At 47.3% G+C, this 17,521-nt stretch overlaps 1 protein-coding gene across 1 annotated transcript; it reads right to left on the reverse strand.

The window, feature by feature from the left end:
• Positions 1 to 55: 55 nt before the first annotated feature.
• Positions 56 to 15,828, reverse strand: CFAP263 (cilia and flagella associated protein 263). The gene is made up of 9 exons (XM_032960295.2): positions 15,669 to 15,828; positions 13,416 to 13,545; positions 12,046 to 12,210; positions 11,357 to 11,536; positions 8,736 to 8,816; positions 7,675 to 7,830; positions 4,584 to 4,691; positions 4,168 to 4,323; positions 56 to 2,534 (listed from the first exon to the last, which is right to left on the reverse strand). Exons 1-9 carry the CDS (start codon positions 15,785 to 15,787, stop codon positions 2,436 to 2,438), a joined length of 1,194 nt encoding a protein of 397 aa, XP_032816186.1. The 5' UTR covers positions 15,788 to 15,828; the 3' UTR covers positions 56 to 2,435.
• Positions 15,829 to 17,521: the final 1,693 nt, after the last annotated feature.

Genomic DNA, 17,521 nt, shown 5'->3' on the forward strand with positions numbered 1-17,521 from the left:
CCTCAGACATTACGCAACTCCAGAGGCACAAGAAGACGACAATCCACATTCCCTGTTTGCTTTCAGTAAATGCAGAGTTTTTAATGCAAGCTCTGGTATGTTTGTATTTGTATTACAATGGAAACCTGCCTCCTATGTTTTTGCGGTCAGGAAACAATACAATTGTAACACACAATGCCTTCCTGACATTACCGTGTAATGTACGTTTAATAAAATGCCATGAAAACTCATTGTAGTGGAAGCTGATAAGCTGATTCCACAATGGTCGAAAGAAAATACCCAGTCAGTTTTAAAGTGGTGTCTTACAAGCAAAAGCTTAACCCATCATGGAATGGTGGGGGCAGGGCAATGACATCTGCAAATGACTACCATTTGTCAGTAACTGAAATGGAAGCATGACAACATCTTGATATTATTCTGTGAATGCACTTATAAAATATATTTTTTATTATGTATGCGCAATTGTGGTTTGATTAGGAAATCATTTGCAGCTAAAAGGTAGAACGTATTGGATAACTCACTTCCGGAAGCTTGGTCGAGTCAGTGTGTTTATATAACACGTTTTAAAGGAGTCCCAACTCTACTCTCTGGCTCTTTCGGTAAAGTCACGTAGGTAGAAGAGAAAAAAATATATTATTTATTATTAAATATTTTTTATTTTACTTTTATTTTTCTACCTACGTGACTTTACCGAAAGAACCAAAGAGTATGGATTCCTGCAGTCACGAAAGCTTCAAATCTAGTATCAACTCTCGTGCAAACATGTTCTTGGAGATCCGTTAGTTTACCCAGGTAAATGTATTGCCTGTTTTAAGTCATCGGCATCTGATAGAGCAAGGTCTCATATTTGTCACACAGGTAACTTAATGTAGTTATTTAAATATAATTTACCTTCATTTTTTTTTCATAATCCAAAACCTCAAAACAAATGTGGATAAAGGTCAGTGTGGATTGTCCAAGTTACGGATAATATTGCATCTTCTGTCAAGCTATATTACATTCTGCACCAGTGTAGTCTGATTCTTCTTTTTTATTTTCTGCATGGACTAGTTAACATATTTGTAAGTATATATTTTTTTGTCATTTTGGGGGGGGGGATTATTTTTATGCTTTTCAACTCTGGTTGAAAGTGTTAATGTATTTTCTCTGCCAGGCTGTCAAACACGGAGGCATAATAACTGATCAAGATGATCCATTATCGCAATTTAAATACTCCTGAAGTCAACTGTTGGATCGTGTTACAGAATCCTCGCATATGCATGTTTTTTTCTTCCTTGATATTATTGCATTGAAAGATGTTAATCTCAATGAGCATCGACCTACCTCATTAACATTTGCCCATAAAATTAAACTCAATGTAACTGCAATAAATGATTTACTGTCACGATACATTAATTTCATTCGGGAGTCAGTGCACAAAAAAACAGCTTAACATGTTGTAATACAATTACATTTTCATTTCAATTTACAAGCAGCTCATATCGAGTCTGCATTAAATGCTGCACTTGCTAGTTTTTTTAACACAGAATAAAACTTACTAATTTCCCACATCCTAATATGTAGATTTTCTCTGCAAATTAATTTATTTTTGGGTTAAAATTGAATGACCTGCATTTTATTCTCTCTGGATCTTGCCCTGAAGATGCTTGATGCAGTTTCAAGTGAAACGCAACTAATTGCCTCTGAGTTTGGTCGTGATAATTGTTCTTCGACTCACCGGTGAGCGAGCCGAAACAACAGCCGCTGATACACACGCGACTAAATTTTTTTGTCCATGTCGGGTGGTGGAGGGTCTTACGACACAAATTTGGTCAAGTCATTACGTAGCCTAACCCAAACATCAATTGTGAATTGCCACATTACCTGAGACTGTGAACAAGGTGCAACCCGAGGGATAATCTTGCAGGAAAATAGGTGATCTGTCCAATGGCGGAGCCAGGATTTTCAGGTAGGGGGGCAACCCCTCCAGCAATGAAAAATGATAGGAGTTAGTAAGGACTTGTCCCTTGCTTTTTATTCGACGCGTGTGCGGCGATGGCACAGCCATCGATCGAGGGTCGAATTCGAACCGCGTTGTGTGATCGGCATCATGCTCGCTGAAGGTGTTTGCCTTCAGGGAAGTCGTGTACTGTATACGCAACTGCGCACAATTCTGTGAGTCACTTATAACTGCTTTGCCGTTACTTATTGCCAATTATGGACTCAGACTATTGTCCTATCATCTCATAGAGTCCCTGGCACGTAATAATATGCTACACAGTGGCAGTCGCAAAATGCCGATTTATTACTAATAAACCCCAATGATCCGATCGAAATGAGGGATTTCGATCGGATCATTGGGGGGGCACATTGCATCCCACCCCCTTCCCCCCACTGGCTCCGCCAGTGGATCTGTCCCAATTTATTATCTGGGGAGGTGCTGTGATGAGTATTATTTAGAGCCAGTGTGCCGAGTCTGGCACTGGATAGTCCTTGTGCTGAGCGCTGGCTGTTTTCAGCCTTTTCCAGGTGCTGTTGTGAGCCTTTAGTTGCATCTGTTAACAAATATAAACAGTTTATCAACGCATCTTACTGCACATAATCATAATGATAGCAGACACACCAGGGCACGCGCACACACTTGGACAGTGCCCATGTAAATAAATTTACACAAATAGGCTTAACAAACAAAGCTACATACGTGAAACATCCACACGCAGGTCTATGTACACAAGTAAAAATTCACACATGCGTACTATATATAACCACCATTCACCACTAAGTGGGGGTGACATCACCAAGGCGATTGTGCCAGGCTATGTGCACTTTAAGGCTATGTGAAGTGGCGAACGCCCGCTGGCAGGAGGTCATGGGACAGAGCTAGGTGCCATGGGTTGACTGACCGAGTTGACTGGCCGATGCACAACCTGTGCCCCCTACTATGCCTTCTTGCTGCACATACAAACACAATACAAAGCACAGTTGATAAGCACAGGCTTCAAGGCAACAAGCGGTCAGCAAATATATAGCACTAGTTATTATATATACAAGTTACATGTTTCTGGAATCGAGCAAGGTTATAAGAGCTTGTCAAAAGAGGCGATGGGAGAGACGAATCAGATAAATGTTGTGACCTGCAGTGTGGTAAGTGGTTGAGTAAGTTGTAATGACCTGCAGTGTGGTGAGTGGGTGAGTAAGTTGTGACGTGCAGTGTGGTGAGTGGGTGAGTAAGTTGTGACCTGCAGAGTGGTGCGTGGGTGAGTAAGTTGTAATGACCTGCAGTGTGGTTAGTGGGTGAGTAAGTTGTGACCTGCAGAGTGGTGAGTGGGTGAGTAAATTGTAATGACCTGCAGTGTGGTGAGTGGGTGAGTAAGTTGTGACCTGCAGAGTGGTGAGTGGGTGAGTAAGTTGTAATGACCTGCAGTGTGGTTAGTGGGTGAGTAAGTTGTGACCTGCAGAGTGGTGAGTGGGTGAGTAAGTTGTAATGACCTGCAGTGTGGTTAGTGGGTGAGTAAGTTGTGACCTGCAGTGTGGTGAGTGGGTGAGTAAGTTGTAATGACCTGCAGTGTGGTTAGTGGGTGAGTAAGTTGTGACCTGCAGTGTGGTGAGTGGGTGAGTAAGTTGTAATGACCTGCAGTGTGGTGAGTGGGTGAGTAAGTTGTAATGACCTGCAGTGTGGTGAGTGGGTGAGTAAGTTGTGACCTGCAGTGTGGTGAGTGGGTGAGTAAGTTGTGACCTGCAGAGTGGTGAGTGGGTGAGTAAGTTGTGACCTGCAGTGTGGTGAGTGGGTAAGTTGTGACCTGCAGTGTGGTGAGTGGGTGAGTAAGTTGTGACCTGCAGTGTGGTGAGTGGGCGAGTAAGTTGTAATGACCTGCAGTGTGGTGAGTGGGTAAGTTGTGACCTGCAGTGTGGTGAGTGGGTGAGTTGTCATGACCTGCAGTGTGGTGAGTGGGTGAGTTGTTGTGACCTGCAGTGTGGTGGTTGAACACAATGTGGATGAGATGAAATGTTACTCTGTTGTGTGGAATCTTGGAATGACTTTTGGTGCATCTCCAGTAAGCTGCTTGTTCAAGGCCTTTGTAAATGCCTAATATCGACAACCAACTGAGCTGGTACGCACCTGGACCAATACCAGGGAGGAGCTATTAGTGTTTTTTAATGAACAAGTGTGTTAAGACATGCACTCACCTTTGCAATCTCCACTTTACGCTCCCAGCTGCACACTTCATTCTGCAAGTCCAGCAACTGGGCCTTGTGCTGCACGTATTCCATCACGGGAGGGACACGGAACTCAGACAGCTGTGCCCGCAGTTGCCTGTTCAGACGTTCTGCCTTCATCCTCTCCTGCTCATTCACCCCAGAGACAACTCAATTAACATAAGATGGCCACCTAGTAAGGCACACAGCTAACCCCGAGATATATTTGTCTACTATTTAAGCATAAACCCCTTGAGCCACAATTCTCAGTTCAATCCGAATCCTGATGTTGCCCATCTCCCACCCCGTCATCTCGACGTTGGCTAGAAACACGATGTTTAACTGTGTGCTGCAGGGTGGAATGATGAACTTATGCCCACTGCCATGCATAATGTGAAGATACTCACTTCCTCCACCGCCACGGTCTCCACGTCGATGCTCTTGAGCATCTCCTGCCGAGAAGCAATGTCACGCTCCATGGCCCGAGCCTCCTCCATAAGCAGGTTCAGTTTTTTCTGTGACCACAAATGAGACGCCATGCGTAACCGTAATATGCTTAACGCAACAAAGACGCGCGGAGCACGCGACATAAACATCGCACGTTCACCCCTACGATGGTAACGGTGTCTGTGCCGGGCTTATTGCACTGTGAGGCCATGCACTCTGATCGGTTTTTTTTTGTATTGCTTGTTGTTGTAACATGCTGACCTGCCCCTAACTGGACATCTGTGAAAGAGAGCTTTATAGCTCATCGGATTCCTTCAGTCTAAATAAAGATTCTGCTTCTGATGTAGAGAGGAAGAGGCTTGCTGACTAACAGCTCATAGTACAGTTAAAGGTTGCACATTAACGGAGTGCAACCAAGGAAACGTGTACAAAATGGAACCTTTTTTGCCAGTATCAAAGTATTCTTACATCACCCCAATCTAGAAATGTCCTGATAGTGGCATTGTCTTTGTACTGTTCGCCTTTTAGTGTTGTCTGGTCTGACACTGGTGAGACTAGGCCCCTTTGAAAGCTGTCTCTGGTGTAGACCAATCAGTTTCAAAGACATTGCTTATATAACCGGAGTATTTTTTTATTTAAAGCTTTCGTGACTGCAGGGATTCATATTCTTGGTTCTTTCGGTAAAGTCACGTAGAAGGGAAACAATAAAATAAGAACATTTTCTTGCTGTGGTTTTCACACCTGATGATGATTGCTTGTGTTGCAGTCGAAACGTCGTGATAATTTTATTGTTTAGTATTTTTATTATTTTATTGTTTCCCTTCTACATGACTATACAAGAGTATGTTTGTTTGCATGTTCACCACAAGTACTGTGTGTGGTTAATGCAGACTTGATTCCTTGGAAAAGGTTTCTATTTGCTGTTTGATCATCTTAACACAGCTGTTTTATCGCCAGAAAGGGTAAAAAACCTATTCTTATTTTTTCACAAGAGAACACGTGTCCACTTATCGTCCAACTGTTATTCCTGCCGTTTTAACTGCCTCACATGCGTCTCGTGGTGAGCATCATCGCTTCCTTGCCCCATGTCACGAGAGTGTTGCTGTCACCAGCTGCCTAGAGGTGTCGATTAAAGAACGACGCAACGGGAAAAAAAACAAGCGGCTCTTGCAGTTGCACACCGAGGCCGTACGTCTCGGACTGTATGACACACATTTGAAGGTGTGTTAAAGAGAAAAAAAAAATGTTAAAGTTACAAGTACATCATTATGGTCTTCAAGCAACGTGGCTATGACATACCTGTCAACCCACACGGTTTACCCCGTATCCTTGTACAGGGAAATTTAGTTTTCAGGTCCATGCGGCATACAGCCGTTTCGATTCGGGCAACAACAAAACATTGTTTCGTCTATTTGTTTGTGTTCTCCCTTGTGATGGGACTTTGTAGGACGAACGTTGAGATTTATAAGGACACGAGGTGACCAATAAGGTCTGAATGCGTCTGTAATAAGGTAGGGCACTGATAAGGAGTTGACAGTTATGCTGCAAGGTCACTCCCATACACTTTAATACAATGTCAGTGTCATGTAAAGACATGGCTAGGGCTGACTGTGACTCAAATTATAAGGCTTACAAATAATTTAACTTGTGGGTGTTCCAGCCAATATTATGAGTGATTATTTTTCATCATTTGCACTCCAGTGCCACCCCTTGCACTCCAGTGCCACCCCTTGCACTCCAGTGCCACCCCTTGCACTCCAGTGCCACCCCTTGCACTCCAGTGCCACCCCTTGCACCCCAGTGCCACCCCTTGCACCCCAGTGCCACCCCTTGCACTCCAGTGCCACCCCTTGCACTCCAGTGCCACCCCTTGCACTCCAGTGCCACCCCTTGTACTCCAGTGCCACCCCTTGTACTCCAGTGCCACCCCTTGCACCCCAGTGCCACCCCTTGCACTCCAGTGCCACCCCTTGCACTCCAGTGCCACCCCTTGTACTCCAGTGCCACCCCTTGCACCCCAGTGCCACCCCTTGCACCCCAGTGCCACCCCTTGCACTCCAGTGCCACCCCTTGCACTCAAGTGCCACCCCTTGCACCCCAGTGCCACCCCTTGCACTCCAGTGCCACCCCTTGCACTCAAGTGCCACCCCTTGCACCCCAGTGCCACCCCTTGCACTCCAGTGCCACCCCTTGCACTCCAGTGCCACCCCTTGTACTCCAGTGCCACCCCTTGCACCCCAGTGCCACCCCTTGCACCCCAGTGCCACCCCTTGCACTCCAGTGCCACCCCTTGCACCCAGTGCCACCCCTTGCACTCCAGTGCCACCCCTTGCACTCCAGTGCCACCCCTTGCACTCCAGTGCCACCCCTTGCACTCCAGTGCCACCCCTTGCACCCCAGTGCCACCCCTTGCACCCCAAGTGCCACCCCTTGCACCCCAGTGCCACCCCTTGCACCCCAGTGCCACCCCTTGCACCCCAGTGCCACCCCTTGCACTCCAGTGCCACCCCTTGCCCCCCAGTGCCACCCCTTGCACTCCAGTGCCACCCCTTGCACCCCAGTGCCACCCCTTGCACCCCAGTGCCACCCCTTGTACTCCAGTGCCACCCCTTGCACCCCAGTGCCACCCCTTGCACCCCAAGTGCCACCCCTTGCACTCCAGTGCCACCCCTTGCACTCCAGTGCCACCCCTTGTACTCCAGTGCCACCCCTTGCACCCCAAGTGCCACCCCTTGCACCCCAGTGCCACCCCTTGCACCCCAGTGCCACTCCTTGCACCCCAATGCCACCCCTTGCACCCCAGTGCCACCCCTTGCACCCCAGTGCCACCCCTTGCACCCCAGTGCCACCCCTTGCACTCCAGTGCCACCCCTTGCACCCCAGTGCCACCCCTTGCACCCCAGTGCCACCCCTTGCACCCCAGTGCCACCCCTTGCACCCCAGTGCCACCCCTTGCACCCCAGTGCCACCCCTTGCACCCCAGTGCCACCCCTTGCACCCCAGTGCCACCCCTTGCACCCCAGTGCCACCCCTTGCACCCCAGTGCCATACCTTGTAGGAGTTGAGGACTTGCAATGTGCTGGCCGCCGTGAGTTTCAGCCTCAGCATGTCCTGGTTCCTCTCGTCAATTTTCTCCACAAATTGATTGTTCTCAATCTGCAGCTGGCTGAAGTCTACCTCATGTAGAGCCTCTCCCATCTCCTCCTTCTGCAGACACGGCGTATCCCACACATAGCACTGGCTGTTTAAAAATGGGACATGAGCGAGACTTGTCTTCCCAAACTGATAACCAGACAACTTGCAATGGTTATATTTGCATTGTCAACATTGCTAAGTGGCAACTACTCGAACCAGTAGGTTATGCAGCCACCCAGGCTCTTTAGCAATGTTGAAGTTACGCATTCGCCAAGAGTGAAACGATGTATTTCCCAACCAGATAAACGACAGTTCGGTGAATATAACAGGTGACTGCATTAGTCCGATGTGTTTGTAAAGGATTTCCCAGTAGTGTGAGTCTTGAACTCGGTCTTGATCCCATATTCCGCACAGCACGTCACACATCAGTGCATCATTCCAGTCAGGCACCATCCCTTCTAATTATACTTTTATCCTCTTCTCAATCCGTTTCCAAAACGTTCCATGACTCTCCACAAATCCCATTCACTTCCCCTAACAGTCTCCCAACCGACCCCCTCATTTCCATTTAGTTTTCCCTTGACAACCAATCCGACTTGATTGTTCTCCACCTTCAAATCCGATTTGTGTATCCCCTATGTTAGCTGTCCCCATGATAGCTCCTCACCAATGATAGGTGAGCACGCTATTCAAAATCACGAGGAGGAGCCGTTAGACATCGTTAGTGTATATTGATTTAATTTCCGAATAGGTTTCACCTCTCGGCATCCCTTACACATTTAATAAAGTGTGAGTATGTTAATGAATTGTAACTGAGGAAACATAAACCGTCTCCTAAATCACCGTCTTTCTACATACAGCAGTTGATTGCATTTGCAAGGAAGTTTCCTTTGGGCCTAGTGTATACGTGCAAGTAAGCGATTGCAGTGTGAGGTCACAACGTTGAGGATTTTAGGGGAAATTAATCAATGTCTGACCTGCTGTAGCTGGAGGAGCATCTTCTTGTTTTGAATCTTCAGGCTTCCATTCCTTAAACGCAGTTTCTCTATCAGCGTATCCTGCCGACATAGCACACAGCAGCAGATAGTGACTCGTGCGTGACTGCGATCTGAATTTCGGAACTTCTCAAACATGCAGGCTCAGTAGGTGGTGTTTACATTCAGTCTCTTGGCCGAAGGACTGCAAGAAATAACACCCTGAGAGTAACGGGGGGAAAAAAATTAACATAACTTTGTGACTTTGAGAAAATACAGATGCATCAAGTTAATTGAATGTCTTATGAGAGTGAATAACTTGATGCGCATCATAACCGGGACACTGAAACCAACCCCCCTGGCTCGCTGTCCTGGTGAACGTTCTGCCACCAAATATCCGCAGAGACGTGCAAACTGCAAGGGAGTTCACACGTTTTCTTGTCAACGACAACCACCTACAACCATCATCGACCATGACCTCAGCAGTTTACCTCGCAGCAAACTCAAGTCCCAATCCCCCTTCTGGGGTCGTGCTGTCTCTATCGTAGAATCTCAGCCAGATCCAGAAGATTTCTGGCGAACAGAGTGGAACAACGTGGATGTCCAGAATAAACTACCACATTCGAGGTCCAAACATCGCACCCCGCGGCTTTGACATTCCTCCTCGAAAACACTGGCGATGGATTCAGCAACTGCATCAGAACATCACGAGGTCGATGCGCAACGTGTATGTATATTGAACTTCTTTCACACCGTATGTAGCCAACCGTGCTAATCGGAGCCACATCTCCTTCACATGTGGAAAATAAAAATACACAAGTCACAGTTGTGCAATTGTGGCCATGCAACTATGAAGCACTGTAGTCTGCACTCCTTTAATGAAGAAATCGCAATACTACACGAACGAACTCCTGATGCCCTCTCATGGCTAGCGGATCTCAACAATGCCATTTAGCTCCTGAGCATATTGCCATACGTAAGAATAACATGAGCGTGGGGAAAAATGAAGTAGCATACATATTTCTGCATGCACTAAGAGCCATATGGTATGTATGAGATGTCGAACCAGAGTGGGTTAAAAAAGTGCTGCAAGTCTTGGGAGAATGACATTTGCTAGCTGTGAAAGCAATGACCGTGGCAATATCGTCACAAATAAGTGAATAATGAGACAATCTGGTGTGTGAGTGCAGGGAGGCAGTCATTGTCTCACTACGAATAGGTCACGTGGCCTCAGGCTGAATCTCGTTGAGCACTACAATTGCAGTCCTTGAGGTACTGAAAACAACGTGAACGTTTTTGTTAGATTTATCACAAAAAAGTTTAGCTTGCTCCCAGCCACAGGCTCCAGACAGTGCAAACTTTCAGGCAAATGACCCTCAACATTCTTCATCATACACGACCCACCCTAGGGCTTAGACTCAAGGCGAAGCTGCAAAAACATGAATCACTTTTACAATACCTTTGTTGACAAAGAGAATATTAATCGGCAAACAATGCGATATCAAACACACTACACACCAATGCAGAGCCACCCCCACAGCGTGTATTTTATGAAATTAACAACACAATACAACAGATATATTCCTTCAGTTTACCTCAATGAAAGATGATTTGAATCAGTACCATTATTGTACCTATTGTCATCTAAATTACATTTAGAAAAAGAATTCTCTCCATGGATGTGCAATGAGCAATTATATTTATCCGTGGTAATGTTTCAACAAAGAAATATAACGAAGCACATCCATCACTAACACTATCTTAAAACAGAAAACAATTATATAGCAGACAAATGTTTCAGGCAATGGCTCCTTTTAAGGGCAATTGGACGAAGGGGAAAATGACGAAAATTTGAATCAATAAATATGTTATTGCTTAAAGGCAGAATTAAGGCTGAACGTGGTCAAAAATGGTTTTACTTGTGTACCACTACCAACACAGACCACTGTTATCCTAATAAACAAGTTACTGCAGGTCACCTTGGGGTCACTTGAAAACGTGAATCCTGAGCTCATTCCTCATTATGAATTTAATTTCACAGCGAACAGGCCACAATGTTAAGCCCCACCTCTTCATTCGTATTTGGCCAGGCAGCCCTCTGCTCAAAGTGTTTGCAATGAAAGAGTGGCGAGGTCAAATCCTAGTCAGTTGTTGGCACAGCTCATTATCCCCCCAGGCAATAAAAAGTTGATTCACACTTTGTGGGAAGGGAGATCAACAATGGGTAGCATATGGGGGGTATCTGGCTCCCACTAAAGCAATGTGGCATTTCCCCCATTGGCTCAGGGCCACCAACAGAAGTGAGTACGATCCCATCGCTCGCTTAGGCAGGGAGACGCTTGTAGATTGCTGGAATTTACCTCTTGCTGACAAAATACAAGCTCTTCTCAATTTTCCTATCGGAACAAAATTGTGCACGAAAAATAACGGTCACGTTGGATCAAATTCCGGCCGTAAGCCCATCGCAACAACGCACAAACCAACCGCAGCGGTGCATCCGAGAAACGACAGAGGGACGACTCAAATCCATTAGCCACCGTTATATTTTTGTGAGGTGTCTGAGGACATTCGCAGCCGTGTGCTAAAGTCTAGGAAGGTGAAGTGCAGGATGCGCGTGGCCGTACCCGAGCACGAATCCTGTCTTCCATGTAGTGCAGGATCTTGTCGGCCGGCAGTCGAGCCAGCCCTCCGGCACCAGCTCGTCCCTTGCAAGTGCCCGTCTTGGTCTTAAGGATATCGCGCTCGAACTCCACTTGTGCCCTCCTGAACTCTGTCAGCCTAATGTCTGCCTCTTCCATTGTGGCCTGACCTCCACACCAGACACAAATGGCACATAACCAGCACACCGAACCACTCCATGTCACAATGGCATCTTCCTGCAGAATAACCTGAGGTGAATGTCGAATACATACATAATACACAGGAAATTATGGTTTGCTTAACTAAAGCACAAATTTGATATACAGTACTCTCATTTGCAGAACTTTTAAATTTTTTATGTTTTTTTGTACTATTGCTCAGAAAAGGCCCAAATACCCAAATATGTCAAACGGCCAGCAACAAACATCACCGTGAATTCCGCGTAACATCAGCGGCATGGCTCGGCTTCTGCAGTGGAAAAACAACCCGGTATCTAATGAGAAAACGCAAGGCTGGCTCAGCACGGGTCTGATTAGCACGGTTGACTACGTACGGCGCGAAAGAAGTTTGCCATACGCACTTACGTACTGTGGCCAAAAGTTCTGGTAAACCTGATGCTGCCAACTGCCAAACCTGAGTAGAGTGAGGTCAGACACTTGATGCCGAGTACGACCTTGTAGGTGTCGAGGACTTGCTCAGCCTCCACGCCCGTACGCAACAGCTCGGCCCGCAGCTGCTCCAGTTCAGTCTGTGCCAGCTCGCACTTCTGTGCCGCCGTAAGCCGCAGCGGTCGGTCAGTCGAACTGCCTCGCGACCGTGAGCGACGCAACCCCCGGGTCTGAGGGAGGTTGCAGAGTGCACGTTGGTTAGAGGCATTCAATAAAACAGATATTGTTTTGCCAGATACGTTTATTTTAGAGAAACATCAATGCTGCAATGACACGAAAAAATACATGGTTATGTTGGTCGATTCTTTATCTATTACCCAACAATGAAAATCAGTTTAACACGTAGGCTTTTGCGAACAATATTATTCATAATAAAGGTGTTTGGGTTTGATCGCGTAAGTATGAATGTGTCGTAACCCTCCACCACCCGACACAAATAGTAAGGTTTGTCACGTAAACAACGCGCCAATTAGTTACTACTTCAGCCCACCGGTGTGTTGGAGAGTAAATCCACAACATTTACAATGAAAATCAACTGTCTGGGAGTTTAAGTACAGATATATCTACGATTGAATTTCAATGCAGTTTAACATGATCTGATAGTTACATTTATAATCGACAGAAACTTCATAGCAGTGATGGACATCTGTAATCCAGTACAGTGGAGGTGTGAGACTGCTTACCTGTTGGGCTCTGAGGTGGCTAGGAGATGGTAGTGCAACAAATAGATTACTAATGTGTGGATTGAGTGTTATTGTCCCGTATATGTTGTTTCCCTGAGTACCCCAAATATAAAAATGAAGGAATTGATGAAATATCTGAATGGAGTACTCAAAAATAATATTTAGATTCAATCACTGGATTTTCTATTGAAAGCATAAGAAAATATGTACATATATAAATCTTATTGACTGCACGAGCTAGTTGGATTGTTGTAATCCGAGTCCTTGAGAGATGGCAATGGCTTGAGAGGGCCTTCATCCAGCAGTGAATAGATCATGGCTGATGGAGATATATAGTATATGCTATCCGTAAATTTACTCCAATCACAGCGTGAAATAGTGTAGAACCGGGTTGTTCTCATTTTCTCGTCAAAATTGTTCTGTCAATTACAGTTGTGGACATAATATTTCTAGTTTTCCCCTTTTGCACTTGGAAAACACAACAACACTGCCAAATGTTGTTCTGCAACCATAAACTTTGTGATTCCAATTACTACAGTTGCTCAGTTCAGTGGCTAGCCCTCTCAACTTGCGAAACACTTTTAAGTGTTTTCATCAATCATGCTGCAAAGAAAATAAAACTCGCTTTTTTTGTCCATGTGCAATATATCACCACTGATATATAGATGATGCACGTTACATTGCATACTGACCTGCAGGTCCTGCATTGAAGTGGTGGGTGTAGGACCCTGAGAAGGAGTGCTGTTTAAATCTTTGGGATCCAAACGGTTAAAGTATTTCTCAAACATCTCCGTCTCTGCAAGCAGGACTTCATTTGTTTGCCTACATAAAAGGCAAAAAGCAGATGGGTAAAGTTTAAGTTATTGGGCTGTGCTTTTGACCGACATATATCACCAACAACAATTACACAGGAAGGAGCTGTTACAAGTGAATGTGGATTAGACTACTGCTGTGTCAGAAATATTGGGTATATTTTACAGATGATCATAATACTAGCCCCCGTCTCACCGAATTGAGAAGTCAAAACTTTACTTTGAAGCTGCAAAACCAAAGTACATTCTAGGGATACATTGTGAGAGATGTCCCAAAGATATCTAGAAGTTACCATCATACTCTGTCCGAAATAATATAATTTCCATGTAATATTTCTGATGGTGTATTCATATTGCAATTCATTTTTAGGGCTCAAGAAGGAAATATAGTTGCAAGGATTACTCATGGGAGTGTGAGTGCTCGCTTGGCAGGTCACATTTGGAATGAGATTTGACCAACATGTTTTTAATGAGTTCCATTACACGGTGTGGATCTGTATACTTTATCATGGGTGTACACGTCTGGAGCGAATGCTTTTCACTACTGAGCACAACATAGACGTTTCATACGGGAAAATCCCCGCATTCTTTGAGGCCAATGTGCCAAACCAAAGAAGATCCATTGGGTTGACAACTGTCAAATGCCACTTCCCATGTGATGTGATGACAAACCCTGTGATTTGGCAGTTATATATTATGTTGCTACTCCATAGATATATAAACAAATGTAACTATCCCCATATAACACAGTGAATTGCCAAACCCAGTACTGTACATGTGGAAAACAAAACCCTTGGCTGCACACTGGAATAAACAAGGCATTCGAGAAGGGTGTCTCTCTCTCTTTTGGTGTCTCTCCCTGTCCCTGCGCGGTCTCACTCATTCTTGGGAGCCCCACTCTTTCCCTTGCTTCCTCTCTGTCTCTTGCGGTCTCTCTCCCTTTAGAGCAGTGGTCATCAGTGCAAGGCCCGCGGGTTACTGGGGGCCCCTGGTGGCCTTGAGTGCGGCCCCCGACAATGCACAACGTGTGAACACACTTCCCCATCATCATCATGCTGCTGACAAACCCAATGATACCCAATGGTCTGAAATGTGCGGCGGCCCTCACACCGATGTCTTATCGGCAAAAGTGGCCACCCTCTAAAAATGAGTGAAGAACACTGACCTGGAGTCTCTCTCTCTTGTGGTCTCTCTGTCGCTGTCCCCTGGGGGTCCCTCTCCCTTGGGGGGTCCCTCTCTCTCTCCCGTGGGGGGTCCCTCTCTCTCCTGTGGGGGGTCTCTCTCCCTTTGGGGGTCCCTCTCTCTCCCGTGGGGGGATCCCTCTCCCTTGGGGGTCCCTCTCTCTCCCGTGGGTGGTCCCTCTATCTCCCGTGGGGGGTCCCTCTCTCTCCCGTGGGGGGTCCCTCTCTCTCCCGTGGGGGGTCCCTCTCTCTCCTGTGGGGGGTCCCTCTCTCTCCCTTGGAGGGTCCCTCTCTCTCCCGTGGGGGGTCCCTCTCTCTAACGTGGGGGGTCCCTCTCCCTTGGGGGGTCCCTCTCTCTCCCGTGGGGGGTCCCTCTCTCTCCCTTGGGGGGTCCCTCTCTCTCCCGTGGGGGGTCCCTCTCTCTCCCGTGGGGGGTCCCTCTCTCTCCCGTGGGGGTCCCTCTCTCTCCTGTGGGGGGTCCCTCTCCCTTGGGGGGTCCCTCTCTCTCCGTGCGGGGTCCCTCTCTCTCCCTTGGGGGGTCCCTTTCTCTCCCTTGGGGCGTCCCTCTCTCTCCCTTGGGGGGGTCCCTCTCTCTCCCGTGGGGGGTCCCTCTCTCTTCTGTGGGGGGTCCCTCTCCCTTGGGGGGTCCCTCTCTCTCCCGTGGGGGGTCCCTCTCTCTCCTGTGGGGGGCCCCTCTCCCTCGGGGGGTCTCTCTCTCTTCTGTGGGGGGTCCCTCTCCCTTGGGGGGTCCCTCTCTCTCCCGTGGGGGGTCCCTCTCTCTCCTGTGGGGGGTCCCTCTCCCTTGGGGGGTCCCTCTCTCTCCCTTGGGGGTCTTTCCCTTGGGTGGCGGGAGGGGGGGGCCCTCTCTCTCCTCTCTCTCTCTCTGTGTCGGCAGTCCCGCTCTGTGCGAGCCGCTACCACCCCCACCACCCCCGCCACCCCGGCTACTCACTGCAGGCCGAGTACGCGCTGCGGCAGCGGCTCCTCGAGCGAGTCGGCGCGAGGCGGCGCGGCCTCCTCCTCCTCCTCGGCCGCGCTCTCCGCGTCGCGCTCCGCCATCGTGGTCGTCATGGCAACGGGGGGTGGGGGTTGGAAACTCCGCGGGCGGTCGCCCAGGGATACGCGCCTCGACGTCATCGGCGCGTGGACACGAACTTCCCGCGGGCGGGGGGAGGGCGGTGACGGCGAGCGAATGACGTCATCGCGACTCGTTGTGAATTGCGGGATTTGACGTCATTGCTATGGATGTGTGTGCCGGTGGATGTTGTTCGTCGCTGTTGGGTTAATTGAGTCTTCGTGATAATCTTGCATTTGGAATTCTGCATGGGCGTTCTATGCACAGCATGTATATATAGATAGCGTCTCCGTCTGTAACGTGCGCTACGTAAAACATATGTACGGTTAGTTTTACACGCAGTAGGCTTTCGCGGCCAATATCGATGATATTGGTTTTTGTTCCGGTTAGATCGCCAATAATATAAATGTGTCGTTAAACCCGCCACCACCCGACACAGCCAGTTAGTAAGGTTTTTCACGTGAACACAACATATTTCATTTGTGGGTTCACTCCCCAACACACCGGTGTGCTTTACTGGTAACGAATTGGCACGTTTTGTTTACGTGACAAACCTCAACTAATTGGCTGTGTCGGGTGGCGGAGGGTTTAACGACGCATTTACATTCATCTGTATGGTCGATGCACTCGCGGTGATAATCAGGGGCGGCCGCTGGATTAGAACCGCGAACTTTCTCTCGCCTTCGCACTCCTATCGACCTTATTGTTGTTGTCATCGTTGCTGGAACTCGTTGACTCCGATGCCCATGCTGGGCATCTGTGAAAAATAAGTTTCGCAGCTCATCGGATTGCTCCTCCAGGATGGAGAAAGATTCTGATTCTGAACGCGCTCCCGAGTGTTAGATGCCAATGCCTTTATGAATGTTCGCTCTCAGCTGTCAATATACCTCGTTCGGGAAGTTGTGGGAATATTCCTTAAGGGCTCTGCTGAATTTTGATTTAAAGCTTTCGTGACGGCAGGGATTCATATTCTTGGTTCTTTCGGTAAAGTCACCACGTAGAAGGGAAACAATAAAATAGTAAAAAATATAAAACAAAATTCTCACGACGTTTCGACTGCAACACAAGCAATCATCATTGTTTGCCTTCTACGCTAAAGTCACGTAGAAGGGAAACAATAAAATAATAAAAAATATAAAACAAAATTCTCACGACGTTTCGACTGCAACACAAGCAATCATCATTGTTTCCCTTCTACGTGACTTTACCGAAAGAACCAAGAATATGACTCTGCTGAACACGTATATTTGTTCGCGTTGGTGTCTTAGTCTTTGTTGCTGCTGCTGCTGTGCGCACCACCGCTGATCTCCCGTGTAGAAATAAGCCGGGGAACTGGCTGAACAGACTCATCATCCTTGCAACACATGCAACTCAACTTCATCGTGAGGCTGTCTTTCAACAGTCGTTGGCCGAGCGAGCCTGTGAACAAATTGATTCTGTGACAGACAGGCTATGAAATATTTGCCCGTGACATGGAGCATCGGCTGATGTGTTTCGTTGTCCTCCGGCACCTCCGCTTAGCACGGTTGGCTACATGCGGCACGTGCAATGGAGAACAAACTGGATCGGTTTGACATTGCAGTGCCTCAGCAGCGCTTGCCAGGTGCACAATTTAAATAACGCGATGCACATCATAACCAAAACACTGAAATCGACACCCGTGTAGGCCTCCCCTGCACTGGCTTCCAGTTTCACATAGCATACAGTTTAAAATCATATTAACATACAAA

Source organism: Petromyzon marinus, chromosome 25, assembly GCF_048934315.1.
Source record: "Petromyzon marinus isolate PM22_M1 ecotype Great Lakes invasive population chromosome 25, UKy_Petmar_22M1.pri1.0, whole genome shotgun sequence".
NCBI lineage: Eukaryota > Metazoa > Chordata > Hyperoartia > Petromyzontiformes > Petromyzontidae > Petromyzon > Petromyzon marinus.

Coding starts and splice junctions, on each gene's coding strand:
- CFAP263 (XM_032960295.2), bottom strand. CDS start 15,787: ATGACGACCACGATGGCGGAGCGCGACGCGGAGAGCGCGGCCGAGGAG. Junction 13,546..15,668: donor CAGCGCGTACTCGGCCTGCA/GTGAGTAGCCGG, acceptor CCTTTTATGTAG/GCAAACAAATGAAGTCCTGC. Junction 2,535..4,167: donor GTAAAGTGGAGATTGCAAAG/GTGAGTGCATGT, acceptor ATTTGTTAACAG/ATGCAACTAAAGGCTCACAA.